Below are 14,093 nucleotides of genomic sequence, written 5' to 3'. Positions count from 1 at the left end.
GGAAATATCATCAGGTGGTGATCGGGGAGATGCTTCTCCCACATCGAAATCAGTGTCATCTGTGAGGGACTCCATGGGGAGTCTGTGTTCCTCCTCTTACGCTTTTTCTTTTGAGGGACCTCCTCAACGGGGTGTTCCGGGGGCGGTATCGGAAGAAGGGGGGACTCCCTGACGGGAAGCAGTCTGGAGGCTCCTTGGGGCAGACTGACCTAGGGCAGGAGTGATGGGCTCAGTGCTTAGCTCCAACAAAGGACAGACCTAGGTGTGAGGAGATGGTACTCTGATCCTAGAGAAAGCCCTTTTTAACAACCCAGATGTCCAACAGACCATGGAAGACAGTCTCCCTTTTCTGTGAAAGCTGAAGTTACTGGATGGGAAACAGAGCAGAGCAAACCATGGATCTGAAGCCTCCAGACAGAAACAGACCAGAGCTGTCGAAGTCCAAAGCCCCAAGGGTAAGCAATGCATCGGACAAAGTGGGAGCCAAAGGCAACCCGCTACAGTAGGCGCAGACATCTCTGATCCAGGACCTTCTCTGATGAGACAAAAATTGATCAGGGCTTGTCAGGGACATGGAGTCGAGGAAGGTAGCTTCCTCAGATCAAACACTGACTCTCTCTGGTATCCAAGATACTGGGCATCCAAAGCGAAGGGTCGGATCAGAAAAATAGCCTGCAATGTAGGTGAAGGAGCATTCATGGATCCAAGATGGGACGGAGATGGCAAGATTCCCATCTGAATCTGCCCCTGAGGAACCTTCACATCATCCTGTCCATATTGACTTCTGTTAAGCTTCGGGAAGACCTGGAAGATGATGCCAAGGAAGCATGTCTGGGTTTTGCTGGAGTCTGAAGAACCTTGATGGGAAAAGTGGGAGAAAAGGTTCCAAATGGAAGACTGGTGTATGGTTCCCAAGTGTCAGATCTGAAGCCTTGGGATCCAAAGAAGGGGTACCTGGAATAGTGAAGCCTGAAATAAAGTACAGTTGTGTACACTTACCATAAATGTAGAAGTTCGAGTGTATTCACTGTTGCAGTCATTACATTTGGGGTAATCTGCTGGCAGGTTGCCCTCAGTTGGCCTGAATAACAAAGTCTTGGGTCCTAAGTCAATTGCTGTCTCCTCTTCCATGACGTCAGGTCGTCAGGGGTATAAAACATGCAACCAACACCATTTTATTCATTTTTTCTTGCCCCAGATGTCAGGTGGCCCCCAAATGGGGAGCAAATATATATATATATAAATAAACAGCAAATAAATAAATGCACCTTTAGAAACAAACTTTACCTTCAACTAAAAGCAAATACACCACAAAGGCTTTTGAGTATAGTGGAGGAAAGAAAAGGTATAGAAAGGGGGATGGCAGGTAGGTAACCCGGACTGCAACAGTGAATACACTCAAACATCTACATTTATGGTAAGTGTACACAACTGTACTATGTTCTTCGTGTTTCATTGTTGCAATCATTACATTTGGGTAGAATCCCAAAGCTATGGATTTGAGGATGGAACTAAACAGCATTAGGAGCGGCTATAAGGCCCTGCAGGACTGCAGTGGCAAAGCCTGCACTGGATTTGGAGAAGAGGTAAATGATTATGCTTTGTGAAGGTATGAACAGAGCTCCAAGTAGCAGCTTCTAGAACGTCTTTGGTTGGGACCCCTCTGAGAAAAGCTGCTGAGGTAGAGGCAGCCCTGGTGGAATGTGATCTGATCCCCTTGGGCACAGGTTTACCATGGTGCAAATAGCAGAAACAAATGCAGTGGCTTATCCACTTAGAAATTGTCTGCTTTGATATAGCCTTCCCCTCTGATCCTGCAGCAAATGCTGCTCAGACTTTGTTAGGGATTTGGTCCTGTCAAAGTAGAATCTTAGTTGTCTGTGTACATCCAATAAATGCAGAATCTGCTCCCCCTTGTTCTGCGGATTTGGGTAAAATGTTGGCACGTGAATGGTCTAGTTATGAGCCACACTGGATACCACCTTAAGCATAAAAAAAGGATTGGTCCTGAAGGACACCCTGTCCGAGTAAAATATAATAAAAGGCTCCACTGCCATGAGAGCCTGTAGTTCTGAAACCCTTCTTGCTGAAGTGATTGCCAAGAGAAAAACTGTTTTCCAAGATAGAAATTTTATATCCGCAGTAGCTGCTGGTTCAAAAGGAGGCAGGGTGAGTTTTTCCAGCATAAAATTGAGGTCCCATGCAGGAGTTGGTGTCTTCTGGGAGGCCTTAACTTTTTGGCCCCTCTAAGATACTGTTTAAACAGAGGATGAGAAAAGAGGGGAGGCTCTGTGTTATAATGAGCTGAGATGGCAGGTGCATAGATTTTTATTGAAGAAAAAGATAGGCCCTTGTGAAGCATCTCAGTCAAATATTGTAAAATCTGAGGAATATTGGGCTTTGCTGTGTCTATTCCTGGTGTTTGGTTCCAAGCACAGTATCTCTTCCATTCATCAGCATAAGATTTTCTAGTACTAGGCCTTCTGGCTTCCAAAATGACATCCATCACAGATTTACTGAGAGGTGTTGTTTGAATAATTAGTTGATTAGCCATGCTGCAAGATTCAGAGTTTGGAGCTGAGTGTGCAGAATTAGATAGTTCTGCTGAGACAGTAGATGAGGTATTTGAGGCAAGTACCATGGAGGAAGGTGAGACATATTCCTTAGAAGTGGGTACCAGTGCTGGCGAGGCCAGTCCGGAGCAATTAGGATCATTTTTGTTTTTTCCTGTCTGACTTTTAGTAAGACCTTGGAGAGTAGAGGCAGAGGGGGAAAGGCATAGACTGACAGGTGTTTCCAGCTGAAGGATAGGGCATCCACTTTCCATGCTTTTTTGTGATGAGTTCTTGTGCAGACTTTGTCCAACTGATAATTTTGGGGAGAAGCAAATAGATCTATCTCTGGGCACCCCCATTTCTGTGTTAACATGCTGAAGATTTGTGGATCCAGTTTCCATTCGTGCGGGTCCATAAGATTTCTGCTTAGGTCATCTGCCAGAGTATTTTACTTTCCTGGCAGGAACTGAGCTTGAAGATGTATTTGGTAAGTCAAGGCTGTGTTCCACAAGGCCATGGCTAGTCTGCAAAGGGGGTAGGAATGTGTACCCCACTGCTTGTTTATGTACCACATAACTGTGGTGTTGTCCGTCTCTATCAGTAGTTGTCCTGGATGAAGCAAGTCCTTGAAGGCTGTCAGAGCATTCTGAACAGCTAGCATCTCTTTCTGGTTGATATGCAGATGCATTTGGTTTGGGCTCCATTTGCACTGAATGCATCTCCCTGCCAACTGGGCCCGCCAAGCATAGTCTGATGCGTCTGTAGTTAGGGTTTGGGTGGCAGGGGGTAGAGTGAATGTCAGTCCCTGGTTTTGGTGACATGTCTCTGCCCACCAAAGAAACTCCTGTTGTAGACAGGGAATGAGAGGAATCATTGTTTCCAGACTGTGACAATGTTGACTCCATAAACTTTTTAGGTACCATTGAAGTTTCCTCATATGCAGTCTTGCATATGGAATTAGTAGGATGCTATGAACCCCAAAGCCTGCAGAATTTGTCTTGCAAATAACTGGGTTTTTGTTGCCATTTGTTTGAAGTATGTTGTCAGTTGCCTTTGTTTGTCTGGCGTGAGGTAAGCCATCTGGACAGTTGTATTCAAGCTTGCACCCAGGAATGTAATTATTTGAGAGGGTACCAGTTGTGATTTCTTTTTGTTTATGGTGTACCCTAGGCATGCTAGAAGCCTTTTTACAAACGCCAGATGTTGAAAAAGAGTGTCCTTGTCCTCTGCTTGAATGAGACAATTGCCCAGATAAGGATAAATTTGAATGCTTCTTTGTCTGCAGAATGCAATTACTGGTGCCAGCCACTTTGTAAAGACCCTGGGCGCAGTAGATAATCCAAAGGGCAGTGCAGAGAATTGGTAATGCAAAAAGCCTGCTTTGAAGTGAAGGTATCTTCTGTATGATTCCCTTACTGGGACATGCAGGTATGCCTCTTTTAAGTCTAGAGTTACTAACCAAGTATTCCTGCCTAGCATAGGCAGTAGCTGTTGTAAAGTCAGCATTTTGAATTTTGGAATGTCCAGGAATGTGTTTAAAATCGATAAGTCCAGTATTGGACGCCATGAATTGTCTTTTCTGGGTACCAGGAAAAGTCTTGAATAAAAAACCTTGTCCTTTTTCCTTTTCTGGTACTGGCTGAATAGCCCCCATATCCATGAGGGACATGACTTGTTTCTGGGCCTCTGCCCACTGGTTTTGTGGCAGATCCGGCCATCCATTTGGAATTGGAAAAGTATGGAAATTATATCTGTACCCCTGGGATACTATGTTTAATACCCACTTGTCCTGGGTAATTAACTGCCAATTTTGAGCATGAAGTGCTAGTTTTCCCCCCCAAGGGGGCTGCCAAAAGTTAAGTGCTTGGTGATGGTAGAGGAAAGTCATTGAGACTGCTTACTGTAGGGATTGTGCTTGGTTTCATCCTGATTTGGAGGTGGACGCACCCCATTGCTTTGACATGTAAGAACCCTGTGATTGGTATCTGAGCCTTTTGAGCGCCTGGATTTGCCCTGAGTGGCTCTGTTGGACACAAGAAAGGATGAATTTTTAGAAGGCCAGTGCCTACTGAACCTGGGTGGCTGCACTTGCAAGAAATCTTTTACAGTTTGCATAGATTTAGCTTTGTCTTCCATTTTCTTTAAAACCTCTTCTGCCTTATTACCAAACAGAGCATCATGCTGCAAAGGGGCATCCAACAATTTAGCTTTAACATGATCAGGCAGATTTTGCTCCTTGAGCCAGGCATGCCTTCTAATCACAGATCCAGTAATGGCGGCCCCCACAAGAGGCCTCCAAGGAATCAAAACCACACTGCAAAGTATGCTTTCCAACCTGTTCTGCTGAATGCAACAATTCCTGTAACTCTTTATTTTCCACACAATCAGAAATCAACATAATTTTCTGTTTCAATAAGCCCATAACATGCTGTTGATATTTAAGCATATGAAACTGGCAGTTTAAAGCCCTAACTGCCAAGGTTGCAGACGTATAAACCTTCTTACCCCATCTATCCAGCACCCTGGAATCTCTATCAGAAGGGGTAGGATTTTTGGCTGTAGAGGCCTTTACACCCTTGGGACCCTGAGAGATAGTCTCAGGATCAGCAGCAGGGGGGGGGGTTTGGTAACCCCTGATCAAGGTAATTAAATCCTCAGCCATTTTGATCATCTGCTTTTTAGGCATAGGGGCCTGAGCATGTGGCTCATGCGTCAGTTTTTTTAGACAGAAGTTGTTTTTGACCTTGTTTTTTTTGCTGGCGTCCATTTAATATAAAAATGTTGAGGCCTGAAAACACCCTCAGAAGCCAGTGCCTGCTCAGCGGCTCCGGACCCATGCAAGGGAGAGACATCCATGGGTTCAATACTCTGAGAATCTCGTGGAATACCAGACTCCGAATGGGTCTCGGTAGAGGCCTGGGACTCAAAAGTAGTGGGTAACAGGGGCTGCAAAATTGCCTCACTGAGTACCGGCGAACCGGCGACTGGCTTAGGAGAAGTTTCGTCGTCGGTTTTGGACCTCGGTCTGTCTCTGTCTTTTTCTTTGTGTTTTTTATGAGCTCCTGTAGTCAGACTGCTAACAGACGACATTTCAGGATAATTAAATCTTGAACCAAAATATTTAGAAGCAAAAATATACCGACACTTAATAGTGCGTTGGTTAAATCTAGCACAAAACTGACAGCAAGGCACGTTGTGATCTGGGCCTAGGCAAGGAATACAGTACAAATGAAAATACTTATGAGGTATTTGCTTCCCACATGTAATGCAATTAACTTTTACTGACATCGGTAAGGTGCAAGAAAAAGTTTCCCCAACGGGGTACTTAGCTTTAGTTTGAAGACTTTGGTTCTGAAACTCGAATATGAAAATTTCAGGAGTCGGCCGACCAGCACTTGCGAACTGCTTCTGCTTTGGGCACCGCGTGGCAAGAAAAACTGAATAAAATGGCGTTGGCTGCATGTTTTATACCCCTGACGTCATGGAAGAGAAGACAGCAACCGACGCAGGACCCAAGACTTTGTTATTCAGGCCGACTGAGAGCAACCGGCCAGCAGATTACCCCAAATGTAATGACTGCAACAGTGAAACACGAAGAACATCTATAATTCCTTCTGGATCCACAGAGGGCCTAGGATTCGAAGACAATTGGATCTGAGTGTGGCTTAGAAATGCTGGGAGTCAAGGATGACAGAACTGAGGTAATCTTCTGATCCGATGACTTCTTAGTGGTGCTCGGATCTAGGGTAGTCAGATCCAAGACTTTAGGTCTCTTCTGATCAGGCTCCGACGACTCCCTCGGAAAAGCAGAGAGGGATTATTTGGTCCTAAGCAATACATGCACACACCCAAAAGGTTAATGGACATTAAATTTGTTGTAGTAGTGTTGAATTACTATCTCTAACTTCTACTTAAACCTAAAACTTTTTTGTTTTTGTTTTCCCTGAATGAAGTTATATAAAACATCTCATCTCCCAATCCAAAAATTGCTTGAGACTGGAACCACAACTGGATGCAACACATGGCAAACAAGATCTGAGAAGTTGGGGAAAGTATGGTGCATTATGGGAAGAGGGAGGAGCTTAAGACTCTGACCCCTAAGTCTTGGAAAAGCATCAGTCGGATCAGAGACCCATAAGTGAAGGATGAAAAGGACAACAGATTACTTTTATTTTCAGAATTTGAAAGATGAACTGCAGCTGTTTTTTTTGGGAAACTGGGAAAATTACATTGAGCATTTGTTTTCTAACTGATGGATGTACCCACTTCTTATAATGTATAGCACCCATTGGCCCAGAGTAATTTGATCACATCTTTTTACAAAGGATAACTGTTAACCAAGGTATGAAGAGGGGAACAGGATAGGAACAGGGGAAAGAGAGGGAAGAGTGGTTAGGGAGGCTGTAGCAGCCTGGTTGAGTTACAGCTATTCTCTCTGGAAATCCCTGATTTGAGGGACCATTCTAGGCTTCTAGCTGGGTTTTGCCTGAGGCTGTAAGGCCAGGTCTTGTCAAGAAGATTTCTGGTATAACTGGCACACAGGTCTGAAATATCTGTGTATGTGAATGGTTTTACTCTTTTCCTCCACTTTCTTATACATCTCACCAACTGGGTGTCCAAACAGGAGATCCTTACCTAATGGGCATTCAGATCTCCATTTTCACACTGACTGGCAGGGCATGGTCCTTAGCCAACTAAGTCTCCTAATGACTAGCCCCTTAAATGCTGTTCTCCATAATGCATCAACAGCATAACTATATTTTTTGTGTGCTTAGCAACTTGGAAAAATAGTTTACATACATCATGTGATCCTCATCTCGGGTCCTAATCTTCAGTGCCCTCTACCTTAGTCTTCATTTTGCTTCAACAAGACTTGCTGATAATGCATCTAGTGCTGGCAGTTAAAGCTCTGAAGGAAAGGGTAGCAGCAGCACATACCATCTTACCAAATCTTTCAAAAGTTCTAATCTCTTTGTCATTTGTGAAATGACTCCTGGTAGGAGCAGATTGCTCCCTTGCCAAGATTCACGGATACATAGTAATCAGACAGAGTTACTATACAGGGAACTGCGAAAAGCTTTTGACTTCAAACATATGCAGGACTTGTTAGTAGCAGGGGAAAAGGAGTTAGCTCAAATTATGTAAATTTAAAACATCTTCCAGGGTGTCCAGCACTAGGGAGGATCTACTAATTGCCTAGGCTCAGGGAGACCCACTAAATTCCTGTACCTCTCTCTCTTTTTTTTTAACATCTTTATTAAATTATTAAGACAGACATATGTAGACATAGATTAAAGAAAAGCAAATAAACCATATTTTTCCATTTACATACATTACATATATTTTCTCTAACACCGGTCATTCAGTTCAACACTACATAAAATGTTCAATTCCTGCCCTCCCTCTGAATATTATTCTGCATGTATTATTCCCACAACTTCCATTTCCATTTAAGATTTCTCTTCCAGCTTTCTTTTTTCCCCTACTCTTTCTCTCTCTTTTACAATATCCACGAAGTTTAATATAGGTGTTTCAGATTTTGATTTCCATTTTTTAGTAATTGCTTTTTTGGTAGCCAGCAGAATTCAACTTAATAAAGGCATACCTGTGTCTAGGCAATTCAGATCCTGGGTCCCATCTCAAAAGAATCATTTCCTTAGTTATATCCATTTCTCCTAGAATATTTCTGACAGTGTACTCTGCAAGGAATTTTTAAAATCTGCCAACTCATTACACTTCCAAAACATATGTTATCACTTCTCTTTCTTCGCCCTCACACCTGCAACATTTCCTAGCTACCCGAGGAATAATTCTATGAAGTCTGCTAGGGGCATAACAATGCATAGTGTGTATTGCAAGCACTTTCAAGCAAAAATCCTGACCATTCTGGACTTAGTTGTATACTCTGGAGCCATACACGTCCTCTCATTGTTCCCTTACAAATTGCTTTTCCAGCCTCTCTTCCCAATCTTTTCTGCCCTCCTCTGATTCTTATAATTATCATGCAGTACTTTATACACCCTACTAATGAACCATTTTTAACAGCAGTTTCAGTTCTAGATTTGTTTAGAAACTCTATCAGAGCAGGTCTTTCACTTGGGACTCCAATGTCCCTTTCTCTTTGCCTATACTGTAATATCAGTCCCTGGCAGGGATGGCAGTTTCTAGTCTCCATTATAAACTTGTCCTCTTACCACTCTGTTACCTCTCCCCCTCTATTTTTGCTACCAATACATTGGCTCCTTTGCCAGTTTTCTCCAGTAGATTGCAGCCCACTTTTGCCTACTTTCTGTACCCCTACCTGAATCCCTCCCTATAGCCAAAATTTCATTTCTCCATTCCAATGTTGGCTTAGTTATTAGATTACTTTCTGCAAATTTGTCATTCTTAAATATCTGCATCCAAAATCCCACTCTCTATTTCTGGAACCTACCACTACATCAATCATCCTTTTAGACTTAGAATTATAACCTTCTGCTTGTGTTTTGTATGCAAGCCTTAACTGTGTAGCTCTAACATCGCTCTTCAAATCAGGTAATCCTAAACCACCTTGTTCTGTTTTAACAGCAACTTAACCCACTTTATTCTCACCCTCTTTCCCTCTCAGATATATTCCTTCAACTCTGTTATCATTCACAAATTCTCCCCTGGTTGATAAAAACATGCCTGACCTGTACATAAACTTAGAGAGATTAAAAGCATTTTCATTGCTTGTATCTTACTATCTAAATTCATAAACATGAGCTTCCAGTTTCTCAGTTTTGTATCATCTTTTTAGTCTCTTCCCACATACCCTTAGATGCTATAACAGAAACTTTTTTAATCTGTACTCCTAAATACTTCATCTTATTGTGTCCCTAAAAATATGGGTATTGTTGAATTGGTTTGTGATTGGGTAAATAATTTACGACCATAGTCTGTGTTTTATCTTCATTAATTTTATACCCCGAAAAGTACTGAAGCTATCTCAAAATGTTCCGCAGCACTGAGATGTCATTTTTTTGACTTAAGAAAAATAACATCTGCAAATCAAGCCAAATTTATCTTGATTACCATACAATTATCTAACCTGATTGTTAGCTACAGCGATTCCTATTTGCTAAGTCTTGGGATACTTAACTTTTTCAAAAGTGCTTTCAGCTCTCTCTCATCCATATTTCCTTACTCCTCTGCTCTATTCAAAGTTTCACAAAACTGCCAAAATATCTCTATTATCTCTTCAGGATTCCTAGTTAACCATCTTGTCACAGGGTCCCAATATGTTATCCTAATCCAGCTTGTTGCACCAGGGAATGCAAATGCTTTCACTGCCCTACTAATAAAATCCCTGCTTACTCGGTTGAATGCCTTCTCTGCATCAGAATCCAACAAGGATAATTTGTTTCTTACATTCTACTTCCCTCTGGTTCATTACTCTATTAATATTGTCAAATGTTTGCCTCCTCTCCACAAAACCAGACTGATCCTTCTCTATCAATTCTGGCAACACTGTTACCCATTCTTTTAGCTATTATAGGCAAAATCTTTATAACCATGGTTTAAAACTGAAATGGGTCTATGTGAAGTTGGGTCTGAAGGGTCTTTAAAGCTTTAAAACTAGCTAACAGATATCAAGTCATTTAAGCCTGGACCCACACTTGCATTACATTTCAATTGCCATAGCAGTTCCTTTTTGTCCAAATGCAACCACAAAGGCTTACCCCTTGGATTTTCAATCTTCTCCAAAACAACGAATCTAAACCAATGTGTAGGATGCAATTTAGTGTGCCTAGCCAAAGCATTTGTTTCTTGTGTTTCGGAAATGGCAGACATGTTCCCTTATCCCATCTTTTAATGGCCTTTCTTGTCCTGCCCACATATAAAGGGTGCTTAAAGCTTTTCAGAGAGGAGTGTTTTATATATATATATATATTTTTTTTTTTGATAATTATTTTAACAACTGTTTAACCATTTTATCATATTAAGTATGTTTTTAAGTGTTTCTGTTAGTATTAGGTGGTGTATTTTGCAAAGCTTATAATTGTGTATGGGCTCTTTAATTGTGATATAGTGGAAGTAGCATGGTGATGGTATGTGTTTTAAATACGGTGGACTATTAAAGTGAATCTCATCTGATGAAGTTTGTTTATTACAGAAGAAAGCACTAATCGTGGTTGTCTTAATGAACAAAGTTGGACTAGTTGCAGTCTCAATACATTCAGAATACACTGGAAAGGTCGAGGAAGAGTGAGGTCTACAAAGAAATAGAGGGGGAAGTAGATCATTGAATGCACTTGAAGGGCAGACTAAATAAGCTTACTGATCTCTCCCATCAAGTATATATAACGTAATGCAATGTAATGTAAATGTTGGACTACAAGTGAAGGCTGGTAACCCTGCACTAGTTAAAGACAAGACGAAATGGGGAAGGCTTAATAAAGATATAGAGGATCACAATGAAAAAACATGGAAGAGTGTCTCTGGGTAGGAGGTGAGTGAAAGTAATCAGACAACTGATGAAAAAATAAAAATGAATCAAGTACAAAATGAAAACCTAAAGCAAAGTGGCATAACAGTGAATGCTTTTCCAAAGAAGAGTGGAATTTAACATACGAGATTAAGGTCCATACACTACACCAGTGACAAGTGATGGGAATAAAGACAAATGTGTAGGTAGATAAACAAGAGTCTGGGTGGCATCAAAAACCTTTACATTTTCATTAACAACTTGAGGAAAAATAATGTTTGAACTGCTTCATAAACACAATAGAGTACACTGTTTTCAATGACATTTCATACCACTCTCTTGGTGCCATGTTGTCACACCAAGTATGGCAGTAAACAAATTACAGTGATTGTAATAATTTTTTCCAGCATATCTGAAAAAAAGTCATGATTTTTTTTACAAACTTTTTTTTTAGTGTTTCATACTAGCTAACCTCAGCATTTAAAACACTAGCAAAACTTCTAGAAGGGCATGAAACAACAGCTAAAATATACATAATTAATTTGCATACTTACCATCATCTTCATCACTCTGTACTTCAAATGCAGACAGTGAAGATGTAACTTCCTGGCATTCATTCTGGACTTTTGACTGTATTTCTAAATAACAAGAAAGAATATATACTGAAATGCATTCTCTCTCTCAGACTGCACAGATGAAAATGGTAACAGATTTCTGAGTCTTCCTATCAAACAATGAATGAATGAATTAATGTGAGCAACTACAGCATGACTTCAGTTATAAAAAGCATATCTGAGAAATCTGGAAAAAATGTACAATCCACAAAGCACGTTGTGATAACATTGTTTCCACTATTAACCAAAATTCAACATCACAAATCAGAGTATCAGTGACAATGTTTAATTTATACAACAACCGTTCAACATGCAAGCACTATTCTGGAAAGTTCTAATAAGCGAATCAGCCCTTGTTGGAAACAAAAGATATACAACAATAAGACAAGAGTACAGCAAACATTACACACTGCAGATTATACAAAGTTACGGGGGTAAGTAGTAATATGTAGGAAAACACAACTGTATTATGTACTATAGAAGCTGGTCTTCGAGAAACAGTCACTGTAACAATAAATCTGGGAAACCCTAAATCAGTGGTTCTTTACCTTTCTCCCAAAGACCAACAAAGGCTCAAGCTGTTAAGCACTGAGACAGGTCTGCATGTGGCTCTCTTTCATAAGTAGAACTGGTGTACATCCTCAAATTCTTTGAGACAATATTTCTTTATCGTAGGAATGGATAAAGTATGCAAATAGGCCTTGTTTGCATTAATCAAAGCAAGCACAAACTACAGATCAAATGACAGTAACAAATGAAAATGTGAAAGTTTGTGTCTGATGGGCAAGCAAAATAAAAAACAGTACTTGAAAAACTGCAGGAAATAACTTAATTTTGCATAAATGTGAAATGTTATAAAAACAAAATGTCAAAGATCAATAGCAGATAAAAGTCAATGTCCACTGCCTCCAAAAATAATGTTTATGAAATACACAAACACAAAAATGAACATACAATCACATGGATATGCTTGTGTATGCAAGAATGCAATGTGCATCTGTATAAACCACAACAAAGTATGTAAATAGGAAAGCCTGATCTTCAGTAAAAAAAAAACAAAAAAAAAACAATGCTGCTCTTTGCAGTTTCCCGAAAGGAAGCCCAAAGAAAGGTCCTAAAGTAGAAAACAGTCAGATCACAAAGTCTTTGAAGTCACCAAATTACCATGTTTGCAACTCACTCCTACAGCTGCCCAAATAACTACTCCTGTGGACATCTCTCTCACACTTGTGCTGGGAATACCTATATTACAGGGAAAATAATGGTCTCAAGCACAAAACTGGGGAGACTTCATGGCTGGCAGGCACTGGGGCAAAGACATCACCAAAAAAAAATACAGCAGTAAATATGTTCAGAAAGAAGAAAAGATCCAGAAGCAGTATTTCAATAATTATATACACTAACACACAGTAAAATATTTCAAAAACAAAAGACATGTAATTTAATACAGAGGAACCACATCATGAAACAGAAAGTGTGCATTATCCTATCAGGACAGTGATATAAATATTCTACCAAATGCTGTACAATCTTCTAGGCAACATTCTTGAAAATAAATCCTTAACAGCAAGATGAAATCCCTTTAAAATGGGAGGGTGCACAGAGGTAGCTTTACTGCTACAGTAACTACAAACATCAACTAACGGTCAAGTGTACATTTTCTTCAACTACTGCACCATTAAATCACTCTGTGTGGGTATCAGACCAAGCAGCTGTCCCTTTCTCCAGGAACAGGTATATGAACCTAGTTTAACTTAGTAGTAGACTTCAGTAATGCCACAAGCGCAAAAGAAATTTCTAAAAGCTTACATTATTGTATCATAAAATGGTGTAATTTACTGAAACATGAATAACCTCTGAAAAGATCTAGTCATACAAATGAAATACTAAAATGGACATATAATAAAAATGTTACAGATCGATGAGGTCCACTATACATTACAAAATAAACTGTATGAATAAACTCTAAAGACAATTAATGCAGAATTGATACCCACTCTAATTAAAAATATATAAAAACCCACAAGGTAATGATGGAAGCCTATTAGGCAGCAATACCACAGCAGTAGTAAATCTACCCTAGGCTACAAAATTAGATAAATGAATAACATTTGGAGACATAAGGAAGACTTACCCTGGGTTCACCCAGAAAAATGAACCAATTATCAGGTAAAGCCTAATTAAGTACCTGTCTGACAGAAACAGAAATGTTAAACAAAAAACATTAAACCTTCTGTACAGAATTCACAAGGAAATGAAATGCCTAAGAGCTTTTAGTACTCCAACAAGACTATCCATGTTGAGATGCATCACAAACTAATTTAAAAGTACTTTTTGTATTAGAAAAATAAATTTGTTTCAAGTATATAATGCAGGTCATACATGAAAACCCAATCCTTTAAACTAAGGACTTGAGAAGATTACACAGCAATCCTAAACAAAGTATAACAAAACAGTAACAGACAAAGCAAAAGCACC

General features: G+C 40.2%; 1 protein-coding gene across 1 annotated transcript in view; it reads right to left on the bottom strand.

Annotated features, from left to right (window-relative positions):
- Nucleotides 1-14,093, bottom strand: part of QSER1 (glutamine and serine rich 1) — a gene marked incomplete at its 5' end in the record, with an annotated part of 2,529,639 nt that overhangs the window by 834,077 nt on the left and 1,681,469 nt on the right. Inside the window, one exon of the mRNA XM_044059174.1 lies at nucleotides 11,556-11,639. Within this exon, the coding sequence (XP_043915109.1) occupies nucleotides 11,556-11,639 (84 nt within the window). The remainder of the gene's footprint in view (nucleotides 1-11,555; nucleotides 11,640-14,093) is intronic.

The sequence above is a fragment of the Protopterus annectens genome, chromosome 17.part0 (genome assembly GCF_019279795.1).
Source record: "Protopterus annectens isolate FY-2018-M chromosome 17.part0, PAN1.0, whole genome shotgun sequence".
Taxonomy (NCBI): Eukaryota; Metazoa; Chordata; order Ceratodontiformes; family Protopteridae; genus Protopterus; species Protopterus annectens.
This window is presented reverse-complemented; position numbering and strand designations above follow the sequence as displayed.